Consider the following 18,680-nt stretch of genomic DNA (forward strand, 5'->3'; position numbering starts at 1 on the left):
CTATAGGTAGTACTGCCTCCCCATAAAGGAGCTATAGGTAGTACTGCCTCCCCATAAAGGAGCTATAGGTAGTACTGCCTCCCCATAAAGGAGCTATAGGTAGTACTGCCTCCCCATAAAGGAGCTATAGGTAGTACTGCCTCCCCATAAAGGAGCTATAGGTAGTACTGCCTCCCCATAAAGGAGCTATAGGTAGTACTGCCTCCCTATAAAGGAGCTATAGGTAGTACTGCCTCCCTATAAAGGAGATATAGGTAGTACTGCCTCCCCATAAAGGAGATATGGGTAGTACTGCCTCCCCATAAAGGAGATATAGGTAGTACTGCCTCCCCATAAAGGAAATATAGGTAGTACTGCCTCCCCATAAAGGAGATATAGGTAGTACTGCCTCCCCATAAAGGAGATATAGGCAGCACTGCCTCCCCATAAAGGAGATATAGGTAGTACTGCCTCCCCATAAAGGAGATATAGGTAGTACTGCCTCCCTATAAAGGAGCTATAGGTAGTACTGCCTCCCTATAAAGGAGCTATAGATAGTACTGCCTCCCTATAAAGGAGCTATAGGCAGTACTGCCTCCCCATAAAGGAGATATAGGTAGTACTGCCTCCCTATAAAGGAGCTATAGGTAGTACTGCCTCCCTATAAAGGAGCTATAGATAGTACTGCCTCCCTATAAAGGAGCTATAGGTAGCACTGCCTCCCCATAAAGGAGATATAGGTAGTACTGCCTCCCTATAAAGGAGATATAGGTAGTACTGCCTCCCCATAAAGGAGATATAGGTAGTACTGCCTCCCTATAAAGGAGATATAGGTAGTACTGCCTCCCCATAAAGGAGATATAGGTAGTACTGCCTCCCCATAAAGGAGATATAGGTAGTACTGCCTCCCCATAAAGGAGATATAGGTAGTACTGCCTCCCTATAAAGGAGATATAGGTAGTACTGCCTCCCCATAAAGGAGATATAGGTAGTACTGCCTCCCCATAAAGGAGATATAGGTAGTACTGCCTCCCTATAAAAGGAGCTATAGGTAGTACTGCCTCCCTATAAAGGAGCTATAGGTAGCACTGCCTCCCTATAAAGGAGCTATAGGTAGTACTGCCTCCCTATAAAGGAGATATAGGTAGTACTGCCTCCCCATAAAGGAGATATAGGTAGTACTGCCTCCCCATAAAGGAGATATAGGTAGTACTGCCTCCCCATAAAGGAGATATAGGTAGTACTGCCTCCCTATAAAAGGAGATATAGGTAGTACTGCCTTCCTATAAAGGAGCTATAGGTAGCACTGCCTCCCTACAAAAGGAGATATACAGATGCATCTCACTAAATTAGAATATCATCAAAAAGTTAATTTATTTCAGTTCTTCAATACAAAAAGTGAAACTCCTATATTATATAGAGTCATTACACACAGAGGGATCTATTTCACGTGTTTATTTCTGTTAATGTTGATGATTATGGCTTACAGCCAATGAAAACACAAAAGTCATTATCTCAGTAAATTAGAATACTTCATAACAGCTTGAAAAATGTTTTTAAAATCCAAAATGTTGTCCTACTGAAATGCCTGTTCAGTAAATGCACTCAATACTTGGTCGGGCTCCTTTTGCATCAATTACTGCATCAATGCGGCAATGTGGCATGGAGGCGATCAGTCTGTGGCTGCTGAGGGGTTATGGAAGCCCAGGTGGCTTTGATAGCAGCCTTCAGCTCGTCTGCATTGTTGGGTCTGGGGTCTCTCATCTTCCTCTTGACAATACCCCATAGATTCTCTATAATAGATTCTCTATGGGGTTAAGGTCAGGCGAGTTTGCTGCCAATCAAGCACAGTGATACTGTTGTGTGTAAACCAGGTATTGGTACTTTTGGCAGTGTGGACAGGGGCCAAGTCCTGCTGGAGAATGACATTTCCATCTCCAAAAAGCTTGTCGGCAGACGGAAGCATGAAGTGCTCTAAAATGTCCTGGTAGACGGCTGCGCTGACTTTGATCTTGATAAAACACAGTGGACCTACACCAGCAGATGACATGGCCCCCCAAACCATCACTGATTGTGGAGACTTCACACTAGACCTCCAGCAGCTTGGATTGTGGCCTCTCCACTCTTCCTCCAGACTCTGGGACCTTGTGGAGTGTCAATGACTGCCTTCTGGACATCTGTCAAGTCAGCAGTCTTCCCCATGATTGTGGAGCCTACTGAAACAGACTAAGGGACCTTTCTAAAAGCATAGGAAGTAGTGATGATCGAGCATGCTCGTTGCTCGAGATTTATGAGCATGCTCGTTGCTCGAGATTTATGAGCATGCTCGTTGCTCGAGATTTACGAGCATGCTCGGACGAGCACCTATTATCTTCAGCGTGCTTGGGCTTTAAGTTTTAGTCGCTCCGTGCTCATGATTTGTGACTGTTTGACAGCTTTAATACATGTGAGGAATGCCTGTTTTCCAGCATTCCTCACATGTATTAAAGCTGGCAAACAGTCGCAAATCATGTTCACGGAGCGACAAAAATTGCAGGTCTTTTTGTTAACTATTCTAATTTACTGAGATAATGCCTTTTGTGTTTTCATTGGCTGTAAGCCATAATCATCAACATTAACAGAGATAAACACTTGAAATAGATCACTGTGTGTAATGACTCTATATAATAGAGGAGTTTCACTTTTTACATTGAAGAACTGAAATAAATTAATTTTTTGATGATATTCTAGTGAGATGCACCTGTAGGTAGTACTGCCTCCCTACAAAAGGAGATATAGGTAGTGCTGCCTCTCTATAACAGGAGATATAGGTAGTACTGCCTCCCTATAAAGGAGATATAGGTAGTACTGCCTCCCTATAAAGGAGATATAGGTAGTACTGCCTCCCTATAAAGGAGATATAGGTAGTACTGCCTCCTTATAAAGGAGATATAGATAGTACTGCCTCCTTATAAAGGAGATATAGGTAGTACTACCTCCCTATAAAGGAGATATAGGTAGTACTGCCTCCCTATAAAGGAGATAGAGGTAGTACTGCTTCCCTACAAACGGAGATGTAGGTAGTACTGCCTCCCTGTAAATGAGGTAGGAACAGATAGTACAGCCTCCGTGTAGATTAGGCAGAATAGATTGTCTTCAGGGAAGCAGTACTATGTAGGTGTAGATTATCAGTACTACACCTACATGGAGGCAGTACTATCTACACCTACATTGTCTACAGGAAGGCAGAACTATCTACACCTACATTGTCTACAGGGAGGCAGTACTATGTAGGTGTAGATAGTACTGCCTCCCTGTAGATCATGTTGTGTAGATAGTACTGCCTCCATGTAGGTGTAGATAGTACTGCCTCCATGTAGGTGTAGATAGTACTGCCTCCATGTAGGTGTAGATAGTACTGCCTCCATGTAGGTGTAGATAGTACTGCCTCCTTGTAGACAATGTAGGTGTAGATAGTACTGACTCCTTGTAGACAATGTAGGTGTAGATAGTATTGTCTCCTTGTAGACAATGTAGGTGTAGATAGAACTGCCTCCCTGTAGATCATGTCGTGTAGATAGTACTGCCTCCCTGTAGACAAAGTAGGTGTAGATAGTACTGCCTCACTGTAGACAAAGTAGGTGTAGATTGTACTGCCTCCCTGTAGACAAAGTAGGTGTAGATTGTACTGCCTCCCTGTAGATCAGGTCGTTATGCATAGTACTGTCTCCCTGTGGATGAAGCAAGTACAGATAGTACTGCCTCCCTGTAAATGATGTCATTATAGATAGTACTGCCTCCCTGTCTCTCCCTATGATGTAGGCAGAAGCATGAGTGAGGTCTTTAAATAAAATGATGGGTCAATATGTAGAGAAAACAGCTTAGACCTTAGGGAGACAATGCTCCTATTATGAAGAATAAATCTCTGGATATCAACTTAGCAAATAATTGATTAACACCTTCCTTTCCAGGTCAAACCCCCGACAGCGGAGAACAGATGCGTCTGGTGTGGTCTCTCCGAATATTCCACGCCGAGATATTAAGTAACAGAAATAAAGGACCTGATTGAGGAGCCGAGCGCTGATCCTCTGGATCACTTCCCTGCCGCACCATGGGACATCGTGCCAGATGCAGGGATGAATATGCAGGAAACCATAAGGCATGGCCGCAAAAGTGCCTCAGGCGCCAACCACAAGTGGTCGTAAAAGCAGCAGTACAAACTCTCTTTGCGTGCGTGTGCGAGGCAATGGGGACATGATGGTAATGTGGATAAAATCTGCTGCGCTGGAGAGACAGAGCCATAACTCAGTGCTGCGGAGCATCAAGGGAAACATCCGCTGCTAAACATTCCATGGAAATGCTTCATCCAAATAAAAGGAGAGAGGTTCAAAAGGTTTCATTAAAATGATATATGCTGTGCTCAGCGTCTCAATCATATGTGCTGCAGAAACAATGTGCTTCTCGCTGGGAGAGAGCGCGTGCCGCAAAAAAATCACCGGCTACCACGGCTTATGATCACGGCGAGGTCACCTGTAAGAAGGCCAGCGACTTCAGGCATGTAATAGGGTGCACAGCCGGAGGGCAAAAACTGTGTGAGAATTGATAACAGCAACTGATGCAAAATTGGGGTTGCACATCAAATTTCAAGGTGTGATTGCCGCTTGACAATGATCAATGTGTAAAATCTACCACTCTAAGGGGTTGTCCAGCTTAGAAAACCCATTTTCCAATAACTGATCATGAAATCTTTGCTTCTATTTTCAGGAGCACACCGCTCCCCTGCCTCGCTGTGTTACCGGGGAATGGTGAAGACTGACAAGTCAGACCCATGGCCAACATGAAAAATCTACCATTACAAGGGGTTGTCCAGCTTAGAAAACCTATTTTCCAATACCTGATTATGATCACTTCTGTCTTCAGGAGCACACCGCTCCCCTGCCTCCCTCCCAGTTTACCAGGATATGATGAAGATGGACCGTTCCAACCAATGTGTAAAATCTACCATTAAAACGGAAATGACTGGCTTAGAAAACCCATTTTCAAATACCTGATTATGAAATCCTCACTTTTATCTTCAGGAGCGCACCGCTCCCATGCCATCTCGCTTGCCGGGGGAATGGTGAAGATTGACAGTTCAGACAAACAGCATGGTTGAGCCTCTGGTCTGAACTGTGCGCTTTCCAATGTACTTTTTCCTCTGTAGCATCAGAGGAGCTCCGGGATACTGAAGCTGGCCGGATCCAGCAGGTCTTACTGCAAAGAGCTTGCGAGTGCACACTCCATACCAAGGAAACACTCCACCTCTGATAGACCACAGTGGTGGCATGTAGCACTAAACTATACAATTAAAAAAAATAAACCCTTTATTCTTGAGAACGGAGAGGATTTATAATATGAGGTATATTGCAAAGTTGCTGTTTTTTTTCAAACACTTTGCAAGTTCAATCATTTATGATCATGAAAAAACGCTGAGGCTATGTGCACATGAAGCGTTTTTTGATGCGTTTTCGAAGGTTTTTCCCCCCTGCAGAAACGCATCAAAAACGGTTGCTAATAGGTCTGCCAGCTATAGCAATGCTAATCATGATGTGCTGTGCACATGATGCGGAAATTTACGCTCAGGATTAGAATTGCGGAAAAAAACACAGCATGTCCATTATGCCAAGCATTTCCAGAGCATTTCCCGCCCATTGAGTTTAATTGAAACGCAGCAAGCCCGCAGGTAAAGGGAAACGCTCCGGAAATGCGGTGCGGGTGGTACCCGGGTCAGGAAAGGAGGACTACAACTCCTCTCATATGACCGCCGCTCCCGCTGATAACAGAGAGAGCGGCGCTGCTGAGGGGAGCAGTAGTTCTCCTCAGCAGAGTCAGCAACCACCGGCAGTGAAAAAAAAAGAAAAAAAAAAAAGTAAAAAAGAAAAAAAACTTCATACTCACCTGTCCGGCGGCCCCCGATGTTCTCCTGGTCCCCGGCGATGCTGTCTCCCCTTCGGCCGGTGGTATACTGTGCTTCCAGGCCCTGTGGTCCCCATTACCCCACTCGCCACCGCTACAGGGCAGTGGGAAGAGCGGAGGCTGAGCGCCATATTTTGCGCATGTTATGGACGCGCCATTTCTGGGACTGCTGAGGGGTGATATTAATAGTCGCAGAGGGAGCTAGTAGTCATGGCCCCTTCCCTGGCTATTAATATCAGCCTGCAGCTGTCTGTTTAGTCTTTGCTAGTTAGATTTTATAGGGGGACCCCACGTAAATTTTTTTCTGGGGTCCCCCTGTAATCTAGTCAATAAAGGCTAAACAAACAGCTGTGGGCTGATATTAATAGCCAGGGAATATTGTTGGCTAATGGCCCCTTCCCCAGCTACTAATATCAGCCCCCAGCTGTCGGATTTCCCTCTGCTGGTTATAAAAATTACACAGAAGCCCACGCCATTTTTTTAATTTTACAGTCTGTGCCCACGATCCGGACGTAGCAGCGATTTGGACGCATATTTTTGCTGCGCCAAAAATGTTGAATTCTATTGAATGCAGGGAAATCCACATGTTCACTGAACCATGCGGATTTACCGCATTCTATACATTCTAGTGGTCAAATTTCTTTTGTGAAGACTAGCGACTCCGCAAGAGAATTTGACATGCTGCGGTCCTGAAAGACGCCGCATGTCAGTGTTCACGGGTGATTCGCAGCCTCTGATGCATGCATATTTGACATGGGATTTCTAGAGATCCCATCCACTATGCTGTAACATCTGGATTCTGCGGGTTTGATGCTGTGTAAAACACGCAGCGTCAAACCTGCAGCGGCTCCTGATCATGGCCACGTACCCAAACTCACCCGCAACATGTCAATTTCTGTAGTGGACATTCTAGTCTCTACTGCACATTTTGACCGATTGAAGTGTCATTATATGTGGTGGATTCACATGTACCGACATGAAAAGAGCAGCATTAGAACACTGCATTTTGGACACAACAAAATACGCTGCATCCAAAGCACTGCTGAGTGCTGATCTGGGGGACATAGCAGCTAACAAAACAGCTGTGAGCTGTTAATAATGGCCAGGGACCATGTTTGCAAATGGCACCTTCCCAGGCTAAAAATAGCAGCTCACAGCAGCCGCATAAATTACATGAATAGAGATGCTAATGAAGATTGGGTGTATGGAATCGGCTGACACCTAGCTCTTTTGTTTGGTTATGACAAGGTGTCAAATCAGACCTTTTCATGACCAAACATAATTAAAGCAAAGAGTTAAATAAACACACAATAAACACTTTATTTGAAATACACCAGACACATTCTTTAATCATTTAAATTAACCATTATACTCACCCCAGATCTGAAGGTAATCCAAGGGTTTAAGCAATGTCCCACAAAATAACTTTATTTAGCTCCAAAAAGCATTCATTGATGTACAAAAAAAAAAACGCGTCAAAAACGCGTGGAATTTCCGCAGCGTTTTTCCTGCCAAGGAGATGCAGAAACGCACAGGAAATTTCTGCTTCAAATCCTGATCGTGCGCACTTAGCCTCATAAGGAGTTGTCCGTGGATCAATATCAATATCCGCAAACTACAGCAATGTGGGAATCCTACAAGGGGCATCACTCACTCTGGAGAGCTCAGAAAGTTGTTGAATTTCACAGACTGCCCATTGATTTTAATTTGAATTGTGTAATGCTTCATTTTACCTGTGGGTATGCTGAAGGGGAACTGAATACTTGTTGTTGGATTTCCCCACTGACCAGGCTGATAGCTGGAAGCTTCAGCAGCAAAACAAAACAGTGGCTTATTGTCAGGGGACCCTTCTAACAAAAACTGACTATGCCAATCAATGAACTGTGCAAACTCGTAAGCTTTAGAAAAAAAAACAACGAATATTCACTCAATTGCACTGAATTCTTTTTTTGTTGTTCATTTCCTTCCTAAAACTACATTTTAAATAGTCTGCATTAAACATTTTCTACCATTTTCTGCTGCTGTATTGTGTCTTTAAGTTCTTTAGCTGATTGCTCAGCAAAAATATTTCACATCCATCACAGCTTTTGTGCCTGATGGCTCTGTGCTCACTATCCCTCCTTCTAGTGGTAGAGATAGTAGTAGGGTAGGGAATGAGGCTGTACACCGGCAAACAGAGGGAGAAAGCATGTACAGTCTCAAGGAGGGCAGAGAAAACATACCGTAAAAAAAGGAGAAAAATAGTGCAAAACACTACAGAACTCACACAATTTAAAGATGCAATTAAAAAATAGATATGCAATTTTAAGATTTATTGGTAAGTCGGTATATGAAAAGCATTGCCGATGCTTTAGTTCATCCGAAATCTTGATCATGGCCTATGTCCTATGGTTCATTGCAGATACAGGGGCTGACTGTCCTTGTATCTGCTATGAATCATATGCCATGTTCAAGGTCTGGGAAAGACCGAAACATTGGCACTCCTTTCTATTTCTTTTAATATGCTGACTTACCAATAAATCTTTAAATTGCACGAGTGAGTGCCGTAGTGTGTTGCACTTTTGCTTGGAGGGATGTTCCCTAATAAAGAGCACTACAGTCTTCTATCTATGAGTGCTGACCAGAAAGTTTGATTAGTAAAAAAAGGAGGAAAGCATGTGAAGAGGAAATAAGTGCAGGATAGAAGCTGTGCAGATATATAGGCTACTGAAGACAGTAGCGCCCTAATTAAAGCCTATATTACTGGGAAAGTCACTCCCACAAGTGAAAAATCTGAAACTTGAATCCGGCAACAAAATGCATATCAAGGGTACTGAAAATGCATGAAAGCATGAAAATTGCAGACTGAAACGTAGAGTAATTATCTACAGGTATCCAGTAACTTATGTAAAAACTGAAAAGGTTTATAGCCTTTGATGGCTAATGTTACCACCATAAAGCATCTATAGTAATTATAGTTATGTCCATGGATCAGCAGCCTCCAGTACTCCGGCTATAATGAAACTACAACTCCCAACATGCCCCGACAGCCTGAAAGCATCCACAGTGTGTCCGTGAGATTTCTACATTTCTATCATCATGCTGACAGACATTTATTACTATAATGTTTATCTCGCGGTCAATTGCACGGCTTCTCCCTGGGGTGCCTGCACCCGATGACATCATTAGGGCTGGACGTAAAAATCCACACATATATGACATTACGATGGCTGGGGCATAATACAACATTAACATATAATCAAAGGACACAAAAGAGCAATTTTATCAGCACTTCTTCCTTACACTGAGATAAAAAAAAAGGGTGCTGTCCCTTTAAATCCCAACAGATGTGAAAGTATTTGTAATATGGTATTCGTGCATTTTACGATCTATGGCCTAAAACGCGTTAATGTTGTCACAGTGAGCGCTAATATTCATTGCACATAACCAGGGACCTCTACTCACAGCAGCGCTCAGACTCCCCCTTTTAGAATCTCCGGTTTTAATTGCATGATTGATGTGGAAATTAATTAATCTCAAAGTGCATGCTAATTGTTTAATTGCTCGCTTGATCTATATGGATCATTTTCGGGAATTAAAAGTAGCTGATTTACTCTGGCTATTGATTGAATGTGGCACTGAGTTATTTTGCTTGCTACCTGATTTGAAATTCCCTCAATTAATTCCCAAAACCTTTTGCTTCGGAGGCGGCAGGGCAAGTTTGCCCCTTCTGGCTGATCTATACTAACTTGTCATGCTTAAGAGATATTTATTATTAGATCCGGCAAGTAATAATGACACATTAATATTAGCGGAGGCTGTACATTTCTACAGAATGGATTGCCAACGTGGAATTAAAACCGATATATTTGTCAGTATCAATTTTCTGAAATTCTATGGTGACCCGGGTGCGCTAATGAATGGCGTTCCCCGCTCGCACAGCCGGCTCGCCAGTAGTCATTGTCAAGGGAAAGTGCTCCGCCATAGCTCGGTTTTAACTTTAACTTACGTAACCCTACCGTGGAGGTAATTATTGACAGCGGAGTAACAGCTTTTAATTCATTGGCTTGTTATTTTTCCGAAGGGTAAAAAGAATTGAGGGAACCGCTCTCTCTCCAAAAGGCACCAACTAGAACACTGGATACGAGTCTGTGCAATCTGAAACTCGCTGGCTGGTGAAGCAGCCTGGCAGCCATCTGGGATGGCATTTATAGGCAGCAAGGTGAATTTACAGGTTACTTATCCTATAAGGAATGAGTCCGGTTTAGTAAAACCAAGTATGGAGTAAACAGTGGCTATAAAGAGGGTTTCTAATCTACAGGAGACAGCCTGTCCAATCAATAAATAGAAGGGCACTGTGAGACGGCACAAGGATCGCATCACAATCTGCGGACTGGCTGGTGAAGCAGCATGGTACTCGCTGGCTGGTGAAGTGGCATGGCAGCCATCTGGGATGACATTTATAGGCAGCAAGGTGAATTTACAGGTTACTTATCTTATAAGTAATGAGTTTGGTTTAGTAAACCCAAGTCTAGAGTAGAGTAAACAGTTATATAAAGAGGGGTTTCTAATCTGGAGTAGCCAGCCAATCCTTCGACTGGCCGTCGGCTCTCCTGATCTGAGTGTGACAGCATGTATTGCTATACAGCTGTCATGCTCAGGTCAGGAGAGCTGACGGCCAGTCCGAGTATTGCGATGTCATCCTTGTGTGAGTAATACGGCCATCTGACTGTGCGCTTAGAGATGAGCAAAAAGATTTGCAGGACCAAAGACCTGCGAACCTCCTCCTACCTGCCGGTATCCCTAGCGCCTCTGCCGATCAGCAGGCCCGATGAGATATTATGCATGTGTCCAGCCGCAAAGTTGCGCCAGGCCTACTAATCAGAAGACGTGCAGGGGATATCAGCAGGTAAAAGGAGGATTGCTGGGCTCTGGTCCACCAGTTACGAACTAACCACGTGGTTGCTGGACCAGGGTCCTAGTGTATTATTTTTTTTTGCTTAACTCAAAAACAAATCTCTCTGGTTTCAAAAGACACAATGAAATGTTTCATGATCTTTGGTAAAACGTTCCCTTCCAGAGTCTGAGATGTTAGTTTATTATTTCTTGTCCTTTTCAGTAAAAGTTGATCACTCCTAGAAGTTACAATCGGAAGCGTAGACTGTAGTCCGCTCCACTGTGGAAGCCAGACAAGAGCAGCCTTCATTTCTGCGGATGTCATCTTCGGCTCCTCTGGATAGGTGATCAATAGAGTTGAGCAAAAAGATTGGTGCTGTCTTGGTTCAACATCCAGTCCTCTATGGCAGCCAGACAAGAACAGTCTTCACTTCTTCGGCAGCCATTGTGGTGTTTACTAGGTCTCTGCGACATCAAGATGAAAGTTGATACCTTAGTCACTAGGTACCTGGCAAATGTCAAAGGTGTAGAAGATGTAGGCAGCAAAATTGAACACTGCCCTGGTCTGGCTGCCATGGAGTTCCGGACTGGGTGCGGGAACAGGGCAGTGCAAATCTTTTTGCAGATGACCCAACACATAAAATGTATTATTATTATTAATGATAAAGTGGTTGGTTACTTTAGTTTTGGTTCCCGTCCTTCCGTGGTGTACTGCCAACAGATGAGACCAATGAGGTCATGGACCTTGGCATTGGCAATGGTCACCACCGTCATGGGCAGCATCTTGTCCTGGCTAGCTTGCATCGCGAGATACACATCTATCTTCTTGGTGGCAGTGGTTCCCACGTGACCCTAGAAAAAAGGAAACACAAAAACTTTAGGTATGTCATGGAGTGGTACTTCCACCTAAATCTGCACAAACGGCCAAAGTTACAAAAGATTGGTGACGCCTATAATACGGAAAGTCCGGCAGTTCTACATTGTTATAGATAACAAGGTCACCTGCTGTTTAGGAGCTTTAGAAATGTAGGTAAAACCTACCTACCTAATTGTCCTAGAAATAGATTTAAAGGGAACCGGTCACCAGGCTTATAGACCTTGGCCGCCACCTTTAAGTCCTCTTTAATAGCAAACTTCGATATCAGCCCAGCTTCCCCGTGTACCTCCAAAAATGTGGTAAGCTAACCAGTGGGTGTCTCTGGACCATGCTCGGTGCCCCCTCTGTGTCTGCAATCGCCTCCTCTCCAAGCTTTATTGATGTAGTGGACGCCTCCCAAGTTATCCACACGGCCTGTTCATCTTTCACACCTGAGCAGTAGGGAACAAGACCTACGCCGGCAGGAGAAATGAACAGGCCGTGTGGACAACATAGGTGAAATCATCCACCTCCATCAAACTAGGGGAGGTGGCGACTGCGGGCACAGAGGAGACCCCCGAGCACGGTCAGGAGACGCCTACCGGACTACTCAAAGATGATGAGTATACAGTTGTCACGCAAGGTGTGGGAAAGACTAAGTGCAACACAAAGGGAAGAGGGGGAGGAAGCCCAAACACTAGGGAAAGGGGGAGTGGAGACCCCTAGGCAGATCTAATATCACCCTGCCTACCCTTCTGTCCCTATATAGGTTCCATACCTATCGTCGAGCAGGACCCTAAACCCTGGATGACACTAGAGCTTGGCCCGGGGAAGGGTGAGCACTGGTAAGGCCCCACTACAAACTAAAGACAACAAGGTAGACAAACAAAGAGGGTGAACTTAGCTTGAGCAGACACCAGAGGAGTAACGCCAACTGTCCTCCAAGGGCACCAGAGAAGAAACTAGCCAACTGCTAGTGCTCCAAGCCTGTACATAGGAATATCACCGGTGATTCCCTGGAGCAAACTGAGGATTTTTAACTCCCATGCAAGGGTGTGTCAATCAGCAGCAGGAAGGAGGCTGCGCTGGGTCTTAAAGGAAGAAGAATTAAGAAGGTGTCTGCAATGCAAAGCGCAGTGACCTTCAACAGCTAGATCCAGAGTGACTATCTATTACACCTGACACACCCGTGACAACAGTGTGGGACTCATAAAAGGGGCAGCCGGTCTCATATCAAGGGGTTGCAAGAAAAACCTAGTGACCTACTCCCTTTTACATCTGAATTGATCTTCAATAAGTCTTAGACCTTTTTCCGGTCAGGCCATGAGCTACTGTTGATTCTAAAAGCAATGAATGGGGTGAAAAGAGTGGAGACCGTCATGGCAGCACACCAGGGTTTGCGCCTTGCACTATATCCTAACTACTTGGCAGTGACTTTATTTGCTTGTACTCGGATGACTATCGGCACTGCCGGCTTTGTGTTCTGCGCCCGTCGCCTTTGTTCCGTGCCGTTATTTATGTCAGAAGATGATATCACGCTGTGAAATAAAGTGCAAGCCTCCTCTTTTTTTTCCACCCCTCCTTTCTTTTACGGGCTTGTAAATAAACTTGCATCGGGAGTAAGCGGGTTCATTAGGGATCTGTACATTAAACCAAAGGAAAACAGCCACATAAAAATTGATTTGTTGCTCATCTACATGGCCAAACAAGGCCGCGCTTTTTTTTTTCTTTTTTAACTCCTTCCGGGAAATAAATGGCGGGTAGAGGCCTAACGAGAGTCACATTAATTCCTTGTTAATGACTGAGCACTAAAGGCGGAAATATTTACAAGCTCGGGACAACATTTACGTATCCCTGCATAGTTTTACATGAAGATTAGGCGTTATGGATCGCGTGGTGCCACGCTAACAGGCTTGATTAATCGAGTACAGATTATACGGTTAGAGGCGGAAAGCGGTGAAGCAGTCAGCCATTAAAGCGCCGGTGACCTCATAGTTTCAGTACCGGAGCGACACTGCTGGGCAATGTTTTTCAAGAACAGTGCATATAGAATATATCATTATTTTAGATGAGAAAACTGCATAAAAGGCAATTCCCCAACATATACACATTCCTTCTATAAGCAGTGTACAGGCTTACAAAAATGGCAGCCAACAGTGCACACCGACGGGGTAAAACTAGGGAATATCATCTGACTGTGCCTGGTAATTCTGTAGAATTTTATTTTACTTTTTTGTATTGGAAGCAAGATAAATGTTTTATAGAAGACACTACATACAGAGAATGCAAAAAAAAAAAAACTTTCTGCCTTAAAGGGGTGTTCTAAGGATTGGAGGTCCTCCCCTATCTGCCAGGACTACCTCCATCCCGAAAACCAGCAGCGGTCTATCATGTGCACTGTACTCACCGTTAGGCCGGCCATACACATTGGATGGCTGTTGGCCGAAAGATCACTCCCGACCATCGTTTGTCCGGTGCCCCCATACACATAAGACAGACGGCCGAACTAGTTGATATCGGTGGGGTCGGCCAACATAAGGCTAGCTTTAATGAGCGTTGCGCTCAGCCCTCCCATGCACACGATCGACCACCGCTCCATTTGCACTGGGCTCTTTAAAGTCCTGGCTCTCAGGATCGATGAAAGGGAAAAAGACCCCCTTATCCCATGGACAGGGGACAACTTCCAAATTTGAGAATACCCCTTTAATGCAGTCATTTTTTAATGCCCTTTTGTCTCCGATTACAATTAAAACTGAGAAATACATAAAAGGAATCATCTCTGTGTCCAATGAGCTCAACCATCTCCCTCCTCTTCCTCTTTACCATTTTGCTTCTTTCTGCAGCAGGAGCCTCCCCCCCTTTTCTCCTGTATACAGTACGAGAAAAAAAAAAAAAAAAAACGGTCAAGCCTTGCCTTTTCTTAAAGGATTTAGCAAGGAAAAGAATAGATCTGCAAGAAATTAACTCCTGTGTTAGTCTGGCAGTTTTAGGATCGAACAGAAAATCCTGCAGCGGCAGCGAGGGCGGCTATATTTCTTGTTTAATTTAAACATTTATTTCTAGGTTTAGTGTTCCCACAATGCGGTGTAATAATAATCGTAAGAAGTAATGGCATATCGCTAGGATAGAACATTGCTCCCTGATTGATGGGACCTGACCTCCGGGATCCCGCAAATCACAACAATGCTCCTGTACTGGATAACAGCAAAAGCAATAAGTTAAGTCAAGTGAGTACGCGGCAATTTTTTGTTTTCACTGCTACAAGTCGGGTTTGCAGAGCAATTATATATATAAAAAAACATTAAAAAGTAGCTAATTTTAGCAAATAAAAAACTACTATATAGAAAAACATCTAACTACAGAAGATTAGGTGTAGTCCTGGTCTAAGTGAAACTATCCACTGCGTAGTATATGCGGGAAAGCCAGATGTATTATTTTTAGGAGCGATATGCTTTGAAGATCTGGCCCGGGACCATAGGGAGAGACGAAACTAGTCTAGTTCCGCCCCTGCAGATGATTGACAGGTCTCTCCCTATGTATACGTGAGATAGAGACCTGTTAATCATCTGCAGAAGCACTGGGAAGAGCCGGCCAAAAGGATCTTCAATCGTACAGCCCGGATGCGATTAATAATGCCCGCGATATGGGCAGCAAGAATCGCCTAACAGGTTCCAGTTAAAGTCAGCTTTCCTTGTTACTGAATTGTCTATTTTAGCACCAAAATGTGTTTAGCTATAACAATTCTGTGCCTAGAGCCATTTTGGAGTGAGAATTCTGATTTATTTATTTTTTTAAGTTGCAATTAATAAATCTGGCTATTTGCATAGTTCATCACACCCGCTTATTAAAAGTGTCGAGAACAACAAAACTCCTAAAAAGTTTGCAACTTTTTGTTGCCAGAACATTGGCGCAAAAGTCTTGATAAATTCCTATCTATATGTGTTGGACATTTTGGATGGAGAAATTCTTTTTAGATTTCAGATGGATTTTTCGGTTTCGGAACACCTCTGTCCCCCACCCCCGGCTTCGGTTTGTTTTAAAATCACAAAAAAGATAAATTTTTGTGCTTTTACTCACCCTCCCCGGGTCTAGGACTGATTCTCCGCCACTGCTCCCGATATCTGTTATTGTCTGCAGTGCTGATGTAACATTAACAGCGCTGCAGCCAATAACGGAGCTCAGCAGCTGTCAGACTTGACGGATCGGAGCTGTTGAGCTCATTGATTGGCTGCAGCGCTGTTAATGTTTCTGCAGTTAAATCCACATTACAAATGCACATCAAAAGTGAAAAAAAAAAAAAAGCAAACAACAATCTACAGCTAAAAAAGATAAAATCTTGTATGACTATTATGCTAATTAATTTTTAGTGCAGACTACGAGATGTATTTTTATGCAACCTCAAAAGGTGTAAATGAACACGTAGCATCTACTGCACATGTATTAAAAAATATTCCCCATGGATCTGAGTTCGGAAAATTATTAGTTTTGGCCGGGTGTAGACCTCGATGTTGGGTGTCTCCTGAACCGAACCAACACCCGCATTAATTCCTACAAAGCTGTTGAGTTTGGGTCAGGAGACCCGTGGCCGGTCTGGATATTGCTATTCGCACTTGGACCATGAAAGTCGGATGTGTGAAACCGCTATGTGAACACAGACTTTTTTGAAGAGTTTTTGGAGCAGAAACTGAGCACTCTCAAAATCTTTCTCAAAAATGCAAAACTCCTCAAAAACTTGGATATTCTGCTCCAAAGTATCAGCAAAAAGACTCAGCCATACAGTAGCAGCTAAGCAGTAGTACAAATCTCATCTACAGGCTACAGAAATTGATATCTGGTGCAGATGTTTCTTTAGCCTTCTTTGCAACTAGGAAAATCTGCCGCAAATCCACAAAATCTGCCAGTAGTAATTCATTATAAATTCATTTTGTAACGTCCCAATAGATTTCTGTGTCTCTATCCGCCCTCTGAGAGGGTTTATTTTGGACCCATTTGAGCCATTTGTTACTTATTCCGATTTCTGAGAAAGCAGGGTGTTACTAACATCCCTCATCCCACTGCGATTGCCACCCACCTTGCCCAGACACCGCTAATATCTCGCCGAAATATACAGACCACACTACTTAAAGGGGTATTCCCAACCTTCACAGACAAATACTGTCCAACAGGACTTGTAAAAACAAGCAGTTTTGCAATTTGCTGCTTACTAAAATTAGCAGCCATTCTTGAGATATTAACACTTTTCTTTTGTTTACACATCGTTGCCTTGGAGACCGACCACTGCTGCTGTCTACCTTGTAGACCCCACAGTAGGATTATACGGTGACATAACAGCGCACTCTGGCAATCCTGGCCAGCTCCAAAACAGTGCGCACAAGCTCGATAAAAAAAAAGAGCTGGTAGGCACTGGGCATGTTCTGCTGTCTAGGAGCGGTGGTCGGTCTCCAAGGCAACAAATTGTAAACAAAAAGAAAACTGTTAATATCTCATGAACAGCTGACAATTTTAATAAACAGTAAATTGCAAAATTACTTGCATTTACAAGATCTATTGGTTGATAACCATTTACAAAAATGGCAATAACCCTTTCAAGTTTCCAATTCACCAGTCAAAAATAACAAAAACACAACAGTAAGTACTATTTTTTTTTTTATAAGTAATATATCTGTAACAAAATTTCGAAACTTTTCCATTTTAAGTCATTAAAACTGCTTTTGAACATCCATAAAGGGAATCGCTTTGAAAGGAGGGCATAGATCTTATGGGGCACCCCCCTCTCCCCCATGGAAATTCTGGACGTCGTCTGGCAGGATTTAATGAAAGTCCACCGGGGGGAAACGTGTTCTTATTCTCCATTACCGGCTGATGGGTCTTGTGGAAAGGTTACAGTGTAGTCATTAACATGCTCCTAAATTATACAGCAAATTTGGAGCACTCTTGAAATGACCTCCAAGACAATTTAATTCTAGACTTGCTGGGAAAGTGCTCCGCTAATGTGACATGGCTCCGACTGCTGGGGTACGACAGTAAAAAGCACTTTTAGGGGTGGGGTGGGGGGGGGGGAACGTATGTATAAATATACATAAAACCAGTGTAAAGAGGTGCATAATAAAACCGCATCTTGCACACAATATTAAACAGCCCTTGGTTGACAAACTACAAAATTTGCAATGTTTTTTTTCTGGGGCTTATTCCGAATCCTCAGCCCTCCCCTTACACTATGTATTATAGATGAGATTCCCAGAATCCCCCCGCGCCGCTAGATCTTAAAGGTGTGCATGGGATAGCGGAAGGAACCTTATCAGAGGCAGATCTAATAATTTGTTATCAATTAGGATTCTGTATGGCGGGTGGCAGGGAGCGGGGACCCGACGTGGATTACTACCGCGACTATTATTTAATTATGGGGCCAGATGGTTTAAGGCTCCGCTAGGCAGAATCTGCCGCGAGAAATACTTTATCTCTATCGCAATCATCGCTACAACATCAGCTCCGGGGCTGAACTAACGCTCATGTTTTATTCCAGCAGCTCGTGGTGAAGAAGAAGTTAATTACGTATGAAAGGAAAGAGGCAGGAGAGATTGCATTTCCCCAAAAATCACATTGTCCTCTTATCGGCTCCAGTAGTCAAAAGGAATAAAAAATAATAACGGGACGGCATGCGACTATAAGAATTCTGTTTACAAAGTCACAGCTCACCCACAAGTGCACTTTCCCCCATGAGGAAGCGGCTCGTACAAGGTCAGAAGATGGCTTAAAGGAATTGTCTATTTTTTTTTTATTCCTGAATGCATGTCAGTGCAGCTTAAAGTCATTTTTTTGCAATTGGGTTTCATTAAAAATTTTGCACCGTTTGCCTTCTGTACTGCAAAGTCTATTACTGGTTGCAGAATGAGTTAACTGAGAATCAGTCAGTAAGCCCGTTGGGACTTGTTCGTATTTTATCTGTCTTACGAGAAAATCGGACCGATTTTTCTGATTATACTTTGATCTGAGTGTAGCCAGTACGTGGAGAAAAAAAAAAAAGATTTTGCCACCT

The 18,680-nt window shown here is 43.6% G+C and overlaps 1 protein-coding gene across 2 annotated transcripts in view; it reads right to left on the reverse strand.

Moving 5' to 3' along the window:
* Positions 1 to 18,680, reverse strand: part of MAPKAP1 (MAPK associated protein 1) — a 175,241-nt gene that overhangs the window by 114,566 nt on the left and 41,995 nt on the right. For both annotated transcript variants that reach the window (XM_073639781.1, XM_073639780.1), the window contains exon 5: positions 11,468 to 11,640. In XM_073639781.1, coding sequence (XP_073495882.1) covers positions 11,468 to 11,640 — 173 coding nt within the window. The remainder of the gene's footprint in view (positions 1 to 11,467; positions 11,641 to 18,680) is intronic.

The sequence above is a fragment of the Phyllobates terribilis genome, unplaced genomic scaffold, assembly GCF_046119375.1.
Source record: "Phyllobates terribilis strain yellow unplaced genomic scaffold, ASM4611937v1 Scaffold_7__3_contigs__length_470593459, whole genome shotgun sequence".
In the NCBI taxonomy this organism is placed as follows: Eukaryota; Metazoa; Chordata; class Amphibia; order Anura; family Dendrobatidae; genus Phyllobates; species Phyllobates terribilis.